The sequence below is a fragment of the Triturus cristatus genome, chromosome 1_2 (genome assembly GCF_964204655.1).
Source record: "Triturus cristatus chromosome 1_2, aTriCri1.1, whole genome shotgun sequence".
Taxonomy (NCBI): domain Eukaryota; kingdom Metazoa; phylum Chordata; class Amphibia; order Caudata; family Salamandridae; genus Triturus; species Triturus cristatus.
The window spans coordinates 572,323,619-572,342,468 of NC_140580.1; the positions used below are offsets into that span (position 1 = coordinate 572,323,619).

An 18,850-nucleotide genomic window follows, 5' to 3' on the forward strand; every position below is an offset into this window, starting at 1 on the left:
CTCCGCCTTTGGCCCTGCCCCACCCCCTGTGGTGGAGTCCTCCATCCCTGCACCCACGACGCCTACCCTTCGCCCTCATGTCCCTGGGGTGCCTGGTCCTTCCCCCCCCCCCCCCCACATGATGCCCTCCCCGCTGTGGAAGACGAAGGAGTCTGACTGTGCAGGCAAGCTAGGGGACACGCGTCCCACTGTGTCCCCCATCCAGCTGTGACTCATGGACTGCCCTATGGGCTTTGTAAATATTGAACTTGATCCACACACACATTATTTGGAAATGCTGAAAAAAGCCTTTTTTTTTTCCTTAGAACACTACTGCTTTTGTGGTGTTGCTGTTGGTGGGGCTGCTACATGATTTTGGGTGGTGATCATGTGTTGGGTGTGTGGGAAATGTAGTAGTGTGCTGGTCATAGGGGGACCCTGGTATCTGTGTGCCATCACAAGGTGTTAGCTAGGTTTCTCTGTTCATGTAAGCAGTTACTGCATGGTGAATTCGTCCCAAGGTGTATTCCTTCCTCTGTGTACCCTGACATCTTCCCTGCAGGGTGTTCCCAATATTTAGCGCTGAGCTGTGTCTACATTAGCTGGGTGTGTGACGGGCCCCTTCAACTTTGGCCATGCATGCAGAGCGATGTCTCCACCTGCATCATTCGTGGCATCCTTGGTGATCACTGTACTTGTGTATGTAGTCTGTTGACATGACTTCATGTGGACATGTTCCCTTTTAGGCTGTATGCATGTGTGTACTCCCAGCCTCGCACACATGTGTTACATGTACTGCAGGGTCTTTGTGCACCTGATTGACAATTGTGGCAATTGGATCTGTGGGTACTCCACCCTTATTTTTTTCCATGGGCACTGTTGGGGGCCTCTGCACCCACCCCCCCTGTGTCTGGGCACTGCTGGGAGTGATAGGCACCCACCCCTCCTGTCTCTGGGCACTGCTGGGAGGACTCTGCACCCACCCCTCCTGTCTCTGGGCACTGCTGGGAGGACTCTGCACCCACCCCTCCTGTGTCTGGGCACTGCTGGGAGTGATATGCACCCACCCCTCCTGTGTCTGGGCACTGCTGGGAGGACTCTGCACCCACCCCTCCTGTCTCTGGGCACTGCTGGGAGGACTCTGCACCCACCCCTCCTGTGTCTGGGCACTGCTGGGAGTGATAGGCACCCACCCCTCCTGTCTCTGGGCACTGCTGGGAGTGATAGGCACCCACCCCTCCTGTGTCTGGGCACTGCTGGGAGGACTCTGCACCCACCCCTCCTGTGTCTGGGCACTGCTGGGAGGACTCTGCACCCACCCCTCCTGTGTCTGGGCACTGCTGGGAGGACTCTGCACCCACCCCTCCTGTGTCTGGGCACTGCTGGGAGGACTCTGCAAACACCCCTCCAGTCTCTGGGCACTGCTGGGAGGACTCTGCACCCACCCCTCCTGTGTCTGGGCACTGCTGGGAGGACTCTGCACACACCCCTCCTGTCTCTGGGCACTGCTGGGAGGACTCTGCACCCACCCCTCCTCTGTCTGGGCACTGCTGGGAGGACTCTGCACCCACCCCTCCTGTCTCTGGGCACTGCTGGGAGTGATAGGCACCCACCCCTCCTGTCTCTGGGCACTGCTGGGAGTGATAGGCACCCACCCCTCCTGTGTCTGGGCACTGCTGGGAGGACTCTGCACCCACCCCTCCTGTGTCTGGGCACTGCTGGGAGGACTCTGCACACACCCCTCCTGTCTCTGGGCACTGCTGGGAGGACTCTGCACACACCCCTCCTGTGTCTGGGCACTGCTGGGAGTGATAGGCACCCACCCCTCCTGTGTCTGGGCACTGCTGGGAGGACTCTGCACCCACCCCTCCTGTGTCTGGGCACTGCTGGGAGGACTCTGCACACACCCCTCCTGTCTCTGGGCACTGCTGGGAGTGATAGGCACCCACCCCTCCTGTGTCTGGGCACTGCTGGGAGGACTCTGCACCCACCCCTCCTGTGTCTGGGCACTGCTGGGAGGACTCTGCACCCACCCCTCCTGTGTCTGGGCACTGCTGGGAGGACTCTGCACCCACCCCTCCTGCGTCTGGGCACTGCTGGGAGTGATAGGCACCCACCCCTCCTGTCTCTGGGCACTGCTGGGAGGACTCTGCACCCACCCCTCCTGTCTCTGGGCACTGCTGGGAGGACTCTGCACCCACCCCTCCTGCGTCTGGGCACTGCTGGGAATGATAGGCACCCACCCCTCCTGTGTCTGGGCACTGCTGGGAGGACTCTGCACCCACCCCTCCTGTGTCTGGGCACTGCTGGGAGGACTCTGCACACACCCCTCCTGTGTCTGGGCACTGCTGGGAGGACTCTGCACACACCCCTCCTGTCTCTGGGCACTGCTGGGAGGACTCTGCACCCACCCCTCCTGTCTCTGGGCACTGCTGGGAGTGATAGGCACCCACCCCTCCTGTGTCTGGGCACTGCTGGGAGGACTCTGCACACACCCCTCCTGTCTCTGGGCACTGCTGGGAGGACTCTGCACCCACCCCTCCTGTGTCTGGGCACTGCTGGGAGGACTCTGCACCCACCCCTCCTGTGTCTGGGCACTGCTGGGAGGACTCTGCACACACCCCTCCTGTGTCTGGGCACTGCTGGGAGGACTCTGCACACACCCCTCCTGTCTCTGGGCACTGCTGGGAGGACTCTGCACCCACCCCTCCTGTCTCTGGGCACTGCTGGGAGTGATAGGCACCCACCCCTCCTGTGTCTGGGCACTGCTGGGAGGACTCTGCACCCACCCCTCCTGTGTCTGGGCACTGCTGGGAGGACTCTGCACCCACCCCTCCTGTCTCTGGGCACTGCTGGGAGGACTCTGCCCCCACCCCTCCTGTGTCTGGGCACTGCTGGGAGGACTCTGCACCCACCCCTCTTGTCTCTGGGCACTGCTGGGAGTGATAGGCACCCACCCCTCCTGTGTCTGGGCACTGCTGGGAGGACTCTGCACCCACCCCTCCTGTGTCTGGGCACTGCTGGGAGGACTCTGCACCCACCCCTCCTGTCTCTGGGCACTGCTGGGAGTGATAGGCACCCACCCCTCCTGTGTCTGGGCACTGCTGGGAGGACTCTGCACCCACCCCTCCTGTGTCTGGGCACTGCTGGGAGGACTCTGCACACACCCCTCCTGTCTCTGGGCACTGCTGGGAGGACTCTGCAACACACCCCTCCTGTGTCTGGGCACTGCTGGGAGTGATAGGCACCCACCCCTCCTGTGTCTGGGCACTGCTGGGAGGACTCTGCACCCACCCCTCCTGTGTCTGGGCACTGCTGGGAGGACTCTGCACACACCCCTCCTGTCTCTGGGCACTGCTGGGAGGACTCTGCACACACCCCTCCTGTGTCTGGGCACTGCTGGGAGGACTCTGCACCCACCCCTCCTGTCTCTGGGCACTGCTGGGAGGACTCTGCACCCACCCCTCCTGTGTCTGGGCACTGCTGGGAGTGATAGGCACCCACCCCTCCTGTATCTGGGCACTGCTGGGAGGACTCTGCACCCACCCCTCCTGTCTCTGGGCACTGCTGGGAGGACTCTGCACCCACCCCTCCTGCATCTGGGCACTGCTGGGAGTGATAGGCACCCACCCCTCCTGTCTCTGGGCACTGCTGGGAGGACTCTGCACCCACCCCTCCTGTCTCTGGGCACTGCTGGGAGGACTCTGCACCCACCCCTCCTGCGTCTGGGCACTTCTGGGAGTGATAGGCACCCACCCCTCCTGTGTCTGGGCACTGCTGGGAGGACTCTGCACCCACCCCTCCTGTGTCTGGGCACTGCTGGGAGGACTCTGCACACACCCCTCCTGTGTCTGGGCACTGCTGGGAGGACTCTGCACACACCCCTCCTGTCTCTGGGCACTGCTGGGAGGACTCTGCACCCACCCCTCCTGTCTCTGGGCACTGCTGGGAGGACTCTGCACCCACCCCTCCTGTGTCTGGGCACTGCTGGGAGGACTCTGCACACACCCCTCCTGTGTCTGGGCACTGCTGGGAGTGATAGGCACCCACCCCTCCTGTGTCTGGGCACTGCTGGGAGGACTCTGCACCCACCCCTCCTGTGTCTGGGCACTGCTGGGAGGACTCTGCACACACCCCTCCTGTCTCTGGGCACTGCTGGGAGGACTCTGCACCCACCCCTCCTGTGTCTGGGCACTGCTGGGAGGACTCTGCACACACCCCTCCTGTGTCTGGGCACTGCTGGGAGGACTCTGCACCCACCCCTCCTGTCTCTGGGCACTGCTGGGAGGACTCTGCACCCACCCCTCCTGTCTCTGGGCACTGCTAGGAGGACTCTGCGCCCACCCCTCCTGTGTCTGGGCACTGCTGGGAGGACTCTGCACCCACCCCTCCTGTGTCTGGGCACTGCTGGGAGGACTCTGCACACACCTCTCCTGTCTCTGGGCACTGCTGGGAGTGATAGGCACCCACCCCTCCTGTGTCTGGGCACTGCTGGGAGGACTCTGCCCCCACCCCTCCTGTGTCTGGGCACTGCTGGGAGTGATAGGCACCCACCCCTCCTGTGTCTGGGCACTGCTGGGATAACTCTGCACCCACCCCTCCTGTCTCTGGGCACTGCTGGGAGGACTCTGCTGGGAGTGATAGGCACCCACCCCTCCTGTGTCTGGGCACTGCTGGGAGGACTCTGCACCCACCCCTCCTGTGTCTGGGCACTGCTGGGAGGACTCTGCACACACCCCTCCTGTCTCTGGGCACTGCTGGGAGGACTCTGCACACACCCCTCCTGTGTCTGGGCACTGCTGGGAGTGATAGGCACCCACCCCTCCTGTGTCTGGGCACTGCTGGGAGGACTCTGCACCCACCCCTCCTGTGTCTGGGCACTGCTGGGAGGACTCTGCACACACCCCTCCTGTCTCTGGGCACTGCTGGGAGGACTCTGCACACACCCCTCCTGTGTCTGGGCACTGCTGGGAGGACTCTGCACCCACCCCTCCTGTCTCTGGGCACTGCTGGGAGGACTCTGCACCCACCCCTCCTGTGTCTGGGCACTGCTGGGAGTGATAGGCACCCACCCCTCCTGTATCTGGGCACTGCTGGGAGGACTCTGCACCCACCCCTCCTGTCTCTGGGCACTGCTGGGAGGACTCTGCACCCACCCCTCCTGCGTCTGGGCACTGCTGGGAGTGATAGGCACCCACCCCTCCTGTCTCTGGGCACTGCTGGGAGGACTCTGCACCCACCCCTCCTGTCTCTGGGCACTGCTGGGAGGACTCTGCACCCACCCCTCCTGCGTCTGGGCACTTCTGGGAGTGATAGGCACCCACCCCTCCTGTGTCTGGGCACTGCTGGGAGGACTCTGCACCCACCCCTCCTGTGTCTGGGCACTGCTGGCAGGACTCTGCACACACCCCTCCTGTGTCTGGGCACTGCTGGGAGGACTCTGCACACACCCCTCCTGTCTCTGGGCACTGCTGGGAGGACTCTGCACCCACCCCTCCTGTCTCTGGGCACTGCTGGGAGGACTCTGCACCCACCCCTCCTGTGTCTGGGCACTGCTGGGAGTGATAGGCACCCACCCCTCCTGTGTCTGGGCACTGCTGGGAGGACTCTGCACCCACTCCTCCTGTCTCTGGGCACTGCTGGGAGGACTCTGCACACACCCCTCCTGTCTCTGGGCACTGCTGGGAGGACTCTGCACCCACCCCTCCTGTCTCTGGGCACTGCTGGGAGGACTCTGCACCCACCCCTCCTGTGTCTGGGCACTGCTGGGAGGACTCTGCACCCACCCCTCCTGTGTCCGGGCACTGCTGGGAGGACTCTGCACCCACCCCTCCTGTCTCTGGGCACTGCTGGGAGGACTCTGCACCCACCCCTCCTGTGTCTGGGCACTGCTGGGAGTGATAGGCACCCACCCCTCCTGTATCTGGGCACTGCTGGGAGGACTCTGCACCCACCCCTCCTGTCTCTGGGCACTGCTGGGAGGACTCTGCACCCACCCCTCCTGCGTCTGGGCACTGCTGGGAGTGATAGGCACCCACCCCTCCTGTCTCTGGGCACTGCTGGGAGGACTCTGCACCCACCCCTCCTGTCTCTGGGCACTGCTGGGAGGACTCTGCACCCACGCCTCCTGCGTCTGGGCACTTCTGGGAGTGATAGGCACCCACCCCTCCTGTGTCTGGGCACTGCTGGGAGGACTCTGCACCCACCCCTCCTGTGTCTGGGCACTGCTGGCAGGACTCTGCACACACCCCTCCTGTGTCTGGGCACTGCTGGGAGGACTCTGCACACACCCCTCCTGTCTCTGGGCACTGCTGGGAGGACTCTGCACCCACCCCTCCTGTCTCTGGGCACTGCTGGGAGGACTCTGCACCCACCCCTCCTGTGTCTGGGCACTGCTGGGAGGACTCTGCACACACCCACCTGTGTCTGGGCACTGCTGGGAGTGATAGGCACCCACCCCTCCTGTGTCTGGGCACTGCTGGGAGGACTCTGCACCCACTCCTCCTGTGTCTGGGCACTGCTGGGAGGACTCTGCACACACCCCTCCTGTCTCTGGGCACTGCTGGGAGGACTCTGCACCCACCCCTCCTGTCTCTGGGCACTGCTGGGAGGACTCTGCACCCACCCCTCCTGTGTCTGGGCACTGCTGGGAGGACTCTGCACCCACCCCTCCTGTGTCTGGGCACTGCTGGGAGGACTCTGCACCCACCCCTCCTGTGTCTGGGCACTGCTGGGAGGACTCTGCACCCACCCCTCCTATTTCACGATATGTGCGCTTAGAACATACACGGGTGTGGGTTCGCTCCATGCATACGAGGTGGGGGTACGGGTCATACATACACGGTTGGGGTGGGGGTATGCTCCATACGTCCGCGGGTGAGGGTACGGGTCGTACTTACACTGTTGGGGTGGGGGTACGCTCCATGCATACGCGGGTGGGGGTACGTGTCGTACTTACACTGTTGGGGTGGGGGTACGCTCCATACGTCCGCGGGTGAGGGTACGGGTCGTACTTACACTGTTGGGGTGGGGGGTACGCTCCATACGTATGCGGGTGAGGGTACGGGTCGTACTTACACTGTTGGGGTGGGGGGTACGATCCATACGTACGCGGGTGAGGGTACGGGTCGTACTTAAACTGTTGGGGTGGGGGTACGCTCCATACGTACGCGGGTGAGGGTACGGGTCGTACTTACACTGTTGGGGTGGGGGTACGCTCCATACGTACGTGGGTGAGGGTACGGGTCATACTTACACTGTTGGGGTGGGGGTACGCTCCATGCATACGCGGGTGGGGGTACGTGTCGTACTTACACTGTTGGGGTGGGGGTACGCTCCATACGTCCGCGGGTGAGGGTACGGGTCGTACTTACACTGTTGGGGTGGGGGTACGCTCCATACGTCCGCGGGTGAGGGTACGGGTCGTACTTACACTGTTGGGGTGGGGGTACGCTCCATGCATACGGGGGTGGGGGTACGGTCCGTACATATGCGTCCCCACGCTATGTGATGCTTGTGCGGGCCGTACCCAGGCCTTTGCCACGTGGGTACAGCCGTCCCGCCATTGTTGGGATGACGTAGGTGTGGGCGGGGTACGACTCGTACCCACGCTCTTAAGGCGTGGGTACGGGACGTACCTGTATTGTTGTGTTGCCGGTTCACGTCGTCAAGCACTTCCGTTGTGGCGGACGCTGGCTTTGCTGGACACGCCCCCACCCCCTCGTAGTGACCAGGGCCTGGGGGTCAGGTATGTCCAGGGCATGTGTGCTGTGTGACTTTGGTGGGGGTTTGGTGGCCTGCCCCTGGTCCTGCCCCCCCCCCTTTCCCCCCTCCCTTTTGTTGTTCTGACCTTCTGCGGCGTCTGCGTCGTAACCTGTAGAGGAGGTCGACTGCTATGAGGGCCGGATGACACGTAGGTTCGGGTCCATGTCTGTCCGTCGCGTACAGGTACTCCTTGTTCGCGTCGTCCTGATTTCCCGGCAGTTTTTGGCAGCCGGAAAATATTCACCGTGCGGGATGACGTCTGTGCGAATCGTGATTCCTGGTTCGTGAATGGCAGGCTGCGTGCGTCCCGACGTCACGTCGGCGCTTTCCCGGATCACATTTGTATGTTTATTTTCGTCGGTCGGGGTTTTGTACGATTCGTACGGAAATGGTGTTTCCGTGCGAATCGTAATTCCATGTTGGTATATTTTTACGACCGGGTACGCGTCGGACGGAGAATATGCTCCGTCCGACGGTTCGTACCCGGTTTTTGCCGGATCGTGATCAGCACCATAGTGTTGGACGTCCCACAGTCCAAATTACAATGCGACTGCCACGGTGGCGGTTGCATTGTACAGGTTTTCCATTGCATCGGGTGCTGCTGGCTGTAGCACCCGTAGCAATGGAAAAAAGGGATGTGTAACACATCCTTGTACTATGTGCCTGTCACTTAGTGTAGGGATCTGTTGGGGGGCACCATAGGTGCCCCCGACACCCAAAGAAAAGGGCCTGGGGTGAAGGGGGGGCCTGCTACGGACCCCCGATGTCCATCCCTACCAGCCTTACCATGGTGGGTGAACCGCCATGGAAAGGCTGGTGGGGACGTACCATCCTAATCCCTAAGGCAGTGCCTGGTAGCCACTGCCACCATTGTAGGGATTGGGAGGCCCATAATTTCTCACTATAGTTATTCTACATATTTACAACTATAGTTATTCACACCAAGGAGAAAGAGGCCATCGGTTTAGGTATTTGACGGAAATAGTAATGGTGTGACCATGTAGTATAAGGAAGATAATACCCTCTATTGTATGTTAAAAGGATATAGATCTCGGCTGCCTTCAACACTGTCTCCCATTATACCCTCTGTGCAAGACTTCACGATGCTGGTATCCGCTAGAAAGCACTTGACTGGACCCACTCATTCCTCACAGGCCGAACACAGTGAATCAGAGTCCCACCTTTTATCTCAGAACCCACAGAAATCAGCTGCGGAGTGCCGCTGGGCTCCAACCTGAGCACCACCCTCTTCAAAATCTACATGGCCCAGCTTGCAAATCATTGTCCAAAACCATGGACTCAACATCGTCTCCTACGCCGAAGACACTCAGCTGATTCTCTCCCTCACCGATGAACCCACAGCCACCAAGAACAACTTCCACAGCGGAATGAATCCAGTAGCCACCTGGGTGAAGGACAGCTGGCTCTAGCTCAACTCAGACAAGACTGAAGCCCTCCTCCTGGGCCCCAGTTCTCTGCCTGGGATGACTCCTGGTGGGCCGCAGCGCTCAACCCCCCCCCCCCCCACACACACACACTCGCACGGACCACGCACCGAATCTTGGCATCATCCTGGACTCCTCGCTCTCAATGAACCACCAGATCAACACCGTCTCGTCCTCCTGCTTCCGCCTGCTCTGGAAATTCTTCAAGTGGATCCCCACCGAGTCCAGGAAAACAGTCACCTACAAGCTCGTCAGCAGCAAATACGACCACGGCAATGCACTCTACACCGGCACCACGCAAAACTCCCAAAAAGCTGAAAAAACATCCAAGCCTATGTCCGACTTATCTGGAACACCCCCGGCCGCAGCCACATCACTGGCCACCTGAGAGACCACTACTGGATCCCGGTCAACAAAAGGATCACCTACAAACTCCTCACACATAACTACAAAGCCCTCCACAATGCCGGACCCACATACCTCAACCACCGCCTCTCCTTCCACACTCCCACCAGACATCTTCGCTCCTCCCAGATCAGGCTGTGGCCACCATCCCACGAATCCGCAGTACCACTGCTGGAGTAAGATCCTTCTCCTCCCTCACTGCAAAGACCTGGAACTCCCCTACCTCTTCATCTCAGGCAATCTCCATCTCTGCCTCATTTCAGGAAATACCCTGGCTCTTCGACTGAACAGCAGAACCCCCATTCAGTGCCTTGAGACTCTTACGGGTAAGTAGCAGTGCTTTACAAGAACATTGATTGAGCCACCTCCATTAATCTGTGTGTCCCAGAATGCCTCAGTGACTTGCAATATCGTTATAAGGAACGGTAGAGGGTACTTTATCCCATATTTTAATGCCAGTCAGTCACAATGAATGTGTTCTGAAACAATATATTTCTTTTTACAGTAAGATCTTCTGCCCTTCGGCCAGCTCAGCATGACACACCTCCAAAGAGACATCTCATAACTTCAGTTCCAGGTTAGTACCACATGAATGGTTTCTACGTTTTCCTATATTTTCTATGTAGACTATTGTCACAGACCTGTGTATGAGTAAGGCCATGTTCATCCTATAAATGCCTGGTACTTTTTAACAACGATGGTCCCCCCTTTTTTTTTTTTTTCCTTTTTTTTTCCATACTTCATAAATGCCTGGTACTTAGGTTTGATAATATCAAATACAGACCTCTCCATGGTGCTCCTTCTGTGGTCATCTTCTTCTCTCCATACAGAACTTCTTCAAATTCCACAGACCACAATTGTTGACTCTTCTACTTAGCTTTGATCTTCTTTCTCTTTAGGACACAGGGTGTGGTCTATTCTTGTACCTTTGACGTTTGTTTCTGCCCAGTACAACATGGGGCAATGAGTCAGACCACTTTAGACATTGGCAGCCTTCAATGTGAGCTCCTGCATTTTGTCTGCCTAAAAAGTAGTCTACATCAGTGCCAGGATCACCAGTCCAGTCTCTGCATTTAGGTCTTCTGCTTTCATTTTATATTTTTTCAAATTTATTTACCTCAAGTTTCGAACTGGAACAGAAAATAGGCCTGGGAACCAAATTAAAAGTGGCCCCTTTAGTGAATTTGATAGCTAAAAAAAAGTGGCCCATGTTTGCGCAAATTGGGGTAGTTTTGAACTTGTGAAGACATGGTGTATGTTTTGCAAGTTAGATAACAATGCATTCATTTTGAGCTTCCTGCAGACAATGTTTGTTTCAATATCTGTGAAATCAACAATTAAAACCGAGCCAGCAGACCATAAAAAGAACACATAAGCAGGCAAAACACGACCTACACAGTGACCTGTCAGACGAGCCCATCAGGCATTGGCCTCATTGCCCTAGAGGCCAGTCTGACCCGGTTTATCACAATTCCTAAAAAAGAGTTCAACTAAGGATCCAGCACTCATCAAGCAAGATCTCTGACGTCAGCCCCGCTACTCCATTCTCGGTGGCATGCAGCCGACATTGATGAATGGAAGCCCTCTCATCAGCGGGTTCCACCAGCATACTGTGTTCACTAATTAATGAGATTTGATTTAGAATGGCTGAGTTTGTGTAATTTCCAATTTTCTAAAGATGCACTGTTTTTCAGTTGGCGTCATTGTGCATGTTTAAACTAAACGATTGCTTTCAATCAGAATGTCGGTGAAATTCTAAAGTCGCTTTTATTTATTACCACAGGTGAGGGGGCTTCATTCCGTTAGTCGTCGAAGGGTCGGTGCAGGAGTAAAATCTTTCGTAGCAGGAGTGCAAATATTTCTTATTTACGACTCTTCTGCTGGTTCCTAACTCTGGTAGCTTTCGCATTGGACAGCATGCCTCAGAAGTAGTGGTATCTCACATTGCTAATGTGACTTGAAGTCTGAGGCATTTATAACGACTAAAAAAAAAAAATGTGTTGGCATCCAGTATTTGAATTGTACTTAATATTGGTAACTTTGCTAGTAACTCTCAATAAAAGAAATTTACGCTTTTGGAACACACCCGAAGTGGTGGCCACCAGCACTACTTATTAAAAGCAACAAACATATAGCCTACCTAAAAATGCTTAATCCTCAGACAAACCCTTTTCCTCTGACATTAAATTGCCCATTTTTACTTATAGGAAACTCTAATCTCTTAAATGTATATTGTATGCGGAACTATCATCAAGCTTGGAGCAAGTCTGTAGTCTAGATATTTGAGAGCGACCGATTACATCCCACTACCACGAAAAAAGAGACACACAACTGAAAGAAACTGGGCCCACGCCTAGAATGAGATAAGAGTTTTATGCCCGAGGGTATACAGAGAATGCATTTGAGTAATAGTAAGCCCTAAACCAAACCCAGAAGGCGCCATCACTGTTCGTCTACATCTGCCTCTCGCAGAATGTGTGGATCTCAAAGCAACCGCGCTGCATCTAGAGTAAGACACACCACTCATCTGCTCTTACATAATGCCTAACAGCACAAGCAAGGACACCACACCAAAACAATCAACAACCTTAGAAAGCAACTTAATATTAACTGGATACATAATCTGTGAATGTCCTCAGATAAGCATTCTTACAATCCCTTCTTGTCCGGATGGAAGCATCCCTGTGCTCACGGCCATCGCTTTCTTTCCCCTGCCTCACTTGAACTCTCCCCGGTGCATCACTCCTACCCTCATTCAATAAATAGCCCTTCACAACCACAACCCATTAAACTTTTTAAACCTTATCCAAGATAGGACTGCACAGCTTCTCTGTTACCTTAAAAGTACTACAATACAGTCAAACCCTTTTGATCTCTTTCTGGCAACCTCATCTTCACATAGTCCCCTTCCCTGCTACCCAAAATTCTACCTGCCTTCCTAAAATCAAATATAACTGAATCATTGTTGCTTCATTTATACCCGTTCCACTAAGACCTTTCTTATGAGAGGCACAGGCCCCAACATCATCATATGGCCCACAAAGTTACAACAGAGCTCTCATGTTTCCCTGGGAGGTTTCATCTCCAGAAAGTAGACTGAATCCCCGCTGGAAACTGTAGTGGGAGAAGGAGGGATTACTGGGGGGATTGGACCTGAAATTACTGATTTCCTTGGCAATGTCGCAGGAGGGTCACAAGATTCGACTATAATCTCTTTTAATTTTTGACCTCCGGAATGAATGGATCCCCCCCCGTATCCCTAATTCTGAGTATGTGGAATTAACACCCGGGCAAAGGAGCACACGTAATGAGACTATGGACCTTCTTTTTACGAGTCAATTCTTTTGAACTTTTTCATCCAACCCCGGTGTAACCTGATGTTAAATTTATTTTCTTGTAATATTTGTAAAGACATGCACCCTGTCATAATTTGATCAGATGGTTTATACACTCGCTCTCTGTCATTCAACATTATGCTCCAGTTCTCTACGCACTTTCAATGATAAGCACCATCTGCGCCCGCCTTCGGAATGTCAAAGATTAATTTTAAAAACATGATGGTTGACGTATCCACTGCTGTGCTGCCCTTTGACACTTGTTGTAGGGATCATGCAGCACTAGCACATACTGTGATTTTGACCCATCCAATCAAAATGGTCAGATGTGACTTTTTTCTATGGCAACTTGAGCAAAACCTCTAGACCCGTGGAGGCAGTTCCAGTCCTCCTCAAATTGACACTGTTTACACATTCAAGATATATTCTAAGTGACTGTTTAACGTGGTTATCTGCTCCAGGCCACCAGAAATGTGTCTAGACCCTGTGCTCAGACTTAGTCAGGCCTCTGTCACGTAAGTGGGTCAAAACTATTAGTCTTTCTTTGGTAATCTTAACAGTAACCATTCCAACCTACCTGACTGAAACCTCCCACAGTCAGTTCCGCTGTAAGCACCCAGAAATCGTGGTCCACATCTTCCATTGTCAAGTCCTTTGTACACCTATTCACATACCAAGTCTTACAGTATGTCATCCTTCGACTCTCACTTAGTCTGTTCTTGAGGGACCACCTCATCTCTTGTAATAGTCACATTGTTCAATCCATCCGCAACTTTAGCCTGGCACCAATTGGCATCCTAGAGAAAGAGTTTCCTTTCATATTCCAAGATCCAGTTACCTATCCATTTCAAATACGAGCCACTGCAACTGCTTTATCTAACAAAACTCCTTAACTGTACTCTAATCAGCCCATTTGTGGCAGGCACATTTCTATGGTCCACCCTAACCTAGAATTCATCTTCTGTACAAAAGTACCCATGAAAAACCTAGGGATGAACGCATTAGCAAATTCTTCATTACTATTCTATTCAGAGAACTAAAACTGCACAGGGCTCCCCTAGCTGTTGTGGCGCACCTCAGCTCCTCGGAAACTAGTGGGATACCTGATAGATACCGGTGACCGACACATGACAGAGAAATATCACAGTAACTGAGAGCCATGCATAGTATCACTGGGTTAAGACAGTCTACACCATGTTCCTTACTCTTGTAGGCTGTAACAGAAGCCATCTGCAGATTGTCTGAGCAGACCACATTACTAGCAACAGGCACACCACTCTGGCTCAGTAGTATGATGGAATCACACATGCCATTACCACGCACGCCTTTACAATGCATCCATTAGAACGCATATGCCTTTGCCACACAAAGATTTGCCATGCATGTCTTTACAATGAAAATGTAACTATTTCACACACATATATACACACACACACACCTGCGAAATAGTTAGATTTTCATTGTAAAGACATGCATGGCAAATCTTTGTGTGGCAAAGGCATATTTCACACACACACACACACCTGCGAAATGCTTACATTTTCATTGCACAGGCATGCGTAATAAAGACATTTTGTGGTAAAAAAAAGAAAGCGTGTGGTAAAGGGAATGCTTGGTAACAGCTATGTGGTAAAGGCTGTTTTCCTTCTGGCTCTGGAAGAGGCAAAGACCAACAAAGGACTCTGCTCTCAATCTAGTATAGTGGGCTTCTGAGCCAGACTACCAGAATGCTTGTGAGTAAACATGCTCTCACCACCTGGATAAATGCTTAGTGTTCAAAAACGAATCTTGCATTGCCATCAACAATACTGTTGGCAGTGTACAGCCACTTCTCATGAGGCGTCTAAGTGGAAGGGCCAGTTGGTGAATATTGAAAGAGCAACAAACAGAGCATTTGATCCTGACTTCCTTCAAGCATCTTTAAGTTGGGAGGGGGCTTCCCATGAGAACATTTGGAAAAACAGGAGACCAAATAATGGATTTAGCGGTACAATTTCACATTCATTCACTGAAAGACATGTTCTGAAGGGGCACTCAAGAAACATTCCATTACTTTTCAGATGCCCAGAAAGCCTGACCCTCTCTAAGGTTATTGGAGGGGGGAGGGGGGGGAGGGTTGTATACCCAAAGAATATTGTGAGCACAAGGTGGTACAAAAATAAGCATAGTTTCACAAAACAATGTATACAAAGCTATATATGATACAAATAGTATTACCTATCATTTGTCATAGTATTTTTCTTCAAGTCTACATTTCACTTTATTTATTTTTTATGTTACTTCTTCCAAGCAAGTTCTCAGTCCTATGTCATTGCATATTAAATAATCGTCTTGGAAAAGGCTAGGTGGAAGAATACATGCATCTAATCTCAAGACGTAGACAACAGAGGTAGACCAATTGTACATGTTCATATGGCCATGTTATCACTCAAGACACAGTAATCTTACAGATTTGGACAGCATACAAACTGCATCCATCTGACACGCATGCCATTTATGTTTCTGAAAAATAACGTAATTCTCCAAAAGAATAATGTAAAACTTTCCAAAACACACTAAATTTTCCTTATAACACCGGAGTAGTTTTTTTAGCAAATATATATTTAGTGCCCAAACTTCACTTTATCATTGTTCAGGAAGCATTCACGAGGACTACTCCGACATATTGAAAAGATTCTGCCTTACCTTATCATGCCTCACCGCCTCATGCCATGGATGTCTGAAATATGCCAACATTACCATTATGGTAAAGCTGTCATTACATTAAGGAATCAAAAGTAAAAAATAGTTCTGTACTTGAGGTTGCTGGGGTGTTTAATACCAGTTCATGCAATGTGTAACGCAATGTGGCACCTTTATTCGGATGGACAATTTCCAGACTGTTATGATAGCAGCACACCTTTGAGTTGCTCTTTGCTATCCGTATAAAACTGTGTGTCTATGTCACTGAAAGTGTAATAAAGAGTTATGCAGAAAATAAAATAAAGAAACAAGCTCTTTGGGACTTCACAGTGAGGAGAAGTCTAACCTTAGAATTGTCAAACATTGCTGGTGCTAAAGTCCTTAATCACTAAACTTAGTGTGTTGCATTCCATTGAGATATTTGCTGTCAAATTCTTAGATAGGCGGGAAGTATACATACTCAAAACAATAAGGAAAACTTCTGGCACAGCTGATCCCTTTGCCAGACGGGGTCGGTGCAACTTACGGGCGCCGGGACCCGGTTACAAATACAGGAAATTCCGTGTCCAAGATACGCCACAGAAAAGACTCCGGCACCAGGGTCACTTTCAGGATATAAGTGTATTTAACGGCAATGCGTTTCGACCGAGACGGTCTTCTTCACAAGCCCTCATAACAATCTATTATGAGCGCACTTCTCCTGTCACAGTGTGGAGTCTGTTAGGGGATGTATACACAGCCGAGCTGTATTTTTGATAGAGCAAAGCACATGGGCATACATATTGTGAGTTGTAAAACTAGTACATGGTATAGGAAATGAAATAACCAACAATTCAGTTGGCAACCTACAATATGTGTGCTGCTTCTCGTCAGACCACCACAAGAACACTGATGGCCCAGTGCCTAATTTGAGCCAGGGGTTTCCTGTGCTCGGCACCAGCACTGAATTGTCAACATCGGCGCTTGTGACAGTCTACCAGAAGGTGGCGCAGTTTGGAAAATTTAGAAATGACTACAAAAACAGGTAATTATTAATTCAATATCCATTAAAAATATTTTTTACTTGCCTCCCAAGCCATTCTTATCGCTTTGGAGGCCTGAAATTGTATGAATTGTCACACCTGTAGCAGTGTGATGGTTCGTAGTAGTGTAGTTACTATAATTTGGCAGCATGGCAGGGGCAATGTGTGGTCCAAGCTGCAGTGGCCTCCTGACGAGAGCCCTGGCACTTATTATTTTACAAATTAAGCACCTCTTCTCTGCACGTGCACCTGCATGCTTGCAGTAGGTAAAGGAGGCACTCTCATTTGATTTTACCTAAATGCAAGTGCACCAGCAACACAGATTGGACATTGTTTCTTCTTTATAAGGAGAGGGGCGTTAGCTGCCATTTCTATGTTCACTTTTACTTCAGAAGAACCTCTGTGCCCTGCTAGAGGAAGTTATGGACCAGCCACATGCCCCTCTGGGTTCTGCTGTCCTCAAAGGGAATAACCAGGCCTGTAGACTATCAATAATTGTGTGTTGCTGCTCTGGATGAAACTCTCGGTGGACTGCCTGGTCTGTGGTAATAACCTCCCTAACTCACTGACAGACTGGTGACCCAGTTGCAGAGAGTTAATGATGAGAGCACCTCCTTCCCTGGCTGCATAGCTGTGCCCATTGGGATCCCAAGACAAGGAGCACTGTGATATTTGTTAGTCGATTACACCCCTGCCAGTACCTGTCCTGGTGAATCAAGAAGTTATGTTTTTTTTTCTGTGTCCGCCAACATTTCTCCCGGTACAGCACCCCAGTGGCGTAGCTAAACCTACTGCCACCCGGTGCAGACCCTATGTTCGCCACCGGGTGCAGGTACGAGCGGGTGGGGGGGGGGGGGGGCTCGATGGCAGACTTGTATTCCGGGGGCAGGGGGATGGTGGTAGTAGACAGATTCGATTTACTCACCTTCGCTGTCCTTCCCCCCCCCCCCCCACCCTTACCCCCCCCCCCCCAAGCTAGCCACTGCTGTACCGCGTGCTCTCTTTGCGTTGCAGCACCTGGTGTAAGCGCATCTGATGAAGTTCTGGCCCATGACGTCATAAGTATTTTAAACTACAAGCCTTTTTCAGCTGAATAAGAAAAGTATACCAATTAGTTTTCTAGAAATCCTTATTAATTGCAGCCACGATAATTTTTTCACTTTTAACATCCTTTTGTATTGGAATATATGTGAAAAGAGCTCACTGTTTACATTTAGCACAAATGAAAAATATATGTCGTAAATGAGCAATGCAGCTTTTTCAAACTCCTGAATTTGAGTCCAAGAAAGTCCTATTTACTTTTTTCCTTTTAGTCGTTTTCCAGTGCCCTTTTGGGCCTTTTCCTCAGTCTTAAAGTGGGCATGAAATTAGAGATCTCAGACTTCAAAAACAACCGAACTTTGAGAAAAATGGGGAAGTGTCACGCTTTCTGCTGACTAAAAGAACAAGCATTTGCAATGCTATAGGTCTCGTATTTATGAGAGTTTGAGCTATTGGCATTATACATGACAATGCCTTTTATTTATGTGTTGTCTTTGAAACCGATAAAGAAAAGGCATTCTCATTTACAATGCCAATAGTTTAAACTCTCACAAATGTGAGATCTATTGCATTGCAAATGAGTGCTATAATTTTTTTTGAAAGTATTAGGAGAGAGCATGTCTGCAGGCAGAGCCGGACTGCCTACCGGGCGTTTTGGAATTCCGCCGAGCAGGGGGCTGATTTCGTTCATGGAGGCCTGCGTGTACTTCTAAATAATTAAAGCAAAACGAATTTCGTTCAGTACACGCAGGTCCCCATCAACGAAATCAGCCCCCAGCTCAGCAGCATTCCAAAACGCCCGGTAGCCAGTCCGGCCCTGCCTGCAGGCAGGACAAAGCTGTTTGAGAAAATAGTGCTAGGAGGCTGTAATTAAATCCTACCGAGTAACAACACACGTAACAGGGGGTGTCACCATGGGAGGTTACAAAATGAGACAAGGCGGTACTAAGGAGGGACTACTAAGCCTTTCGATCAATGAACAGCCACAGTTTACAGTGGACAATGACACAAGCAAATGAAAAATATGTGCAGAGAGTGGGAGGAGCTTCAAGTCCCTACCTCAATACAGCATGACTCGCAGAGCAGGGCATGCGCTACCCAGGCTCGACCTAAAAAACAAAATGTGGTGTTGCAGCGGAAGAACAATACAAAGTCTTACTTGGTTACTTAATTCCTT

General features: G+C 52.3%; 1 protein-coding gene across 3 annotated transcripts in view; it reads left to right on the plus strand.

Annotated features, from left to right (window-relative positions):
* Positions 1 to 18,850, plus strand: part of PDZD7 (PDZ domain containing 7) — a 573,233-nt gene that overhangs the window by 482,942 nt on the left and 71,441 nt on the right. For all 3 annotated transcript variants that reach the window (XM_085606490.1, XM_085606491.1, XM_085606492.1), the window contains one exon: positions 10,099 to 10,170. In XM_085606490.1, the coding sequence (XP_085462616.1) occupies positions 10,099 to 10,170 (72 nt within the window). The remainder of the gene's footprint in view (positions 1 to 10,098; positions 10,171 to 18,850) is intronic.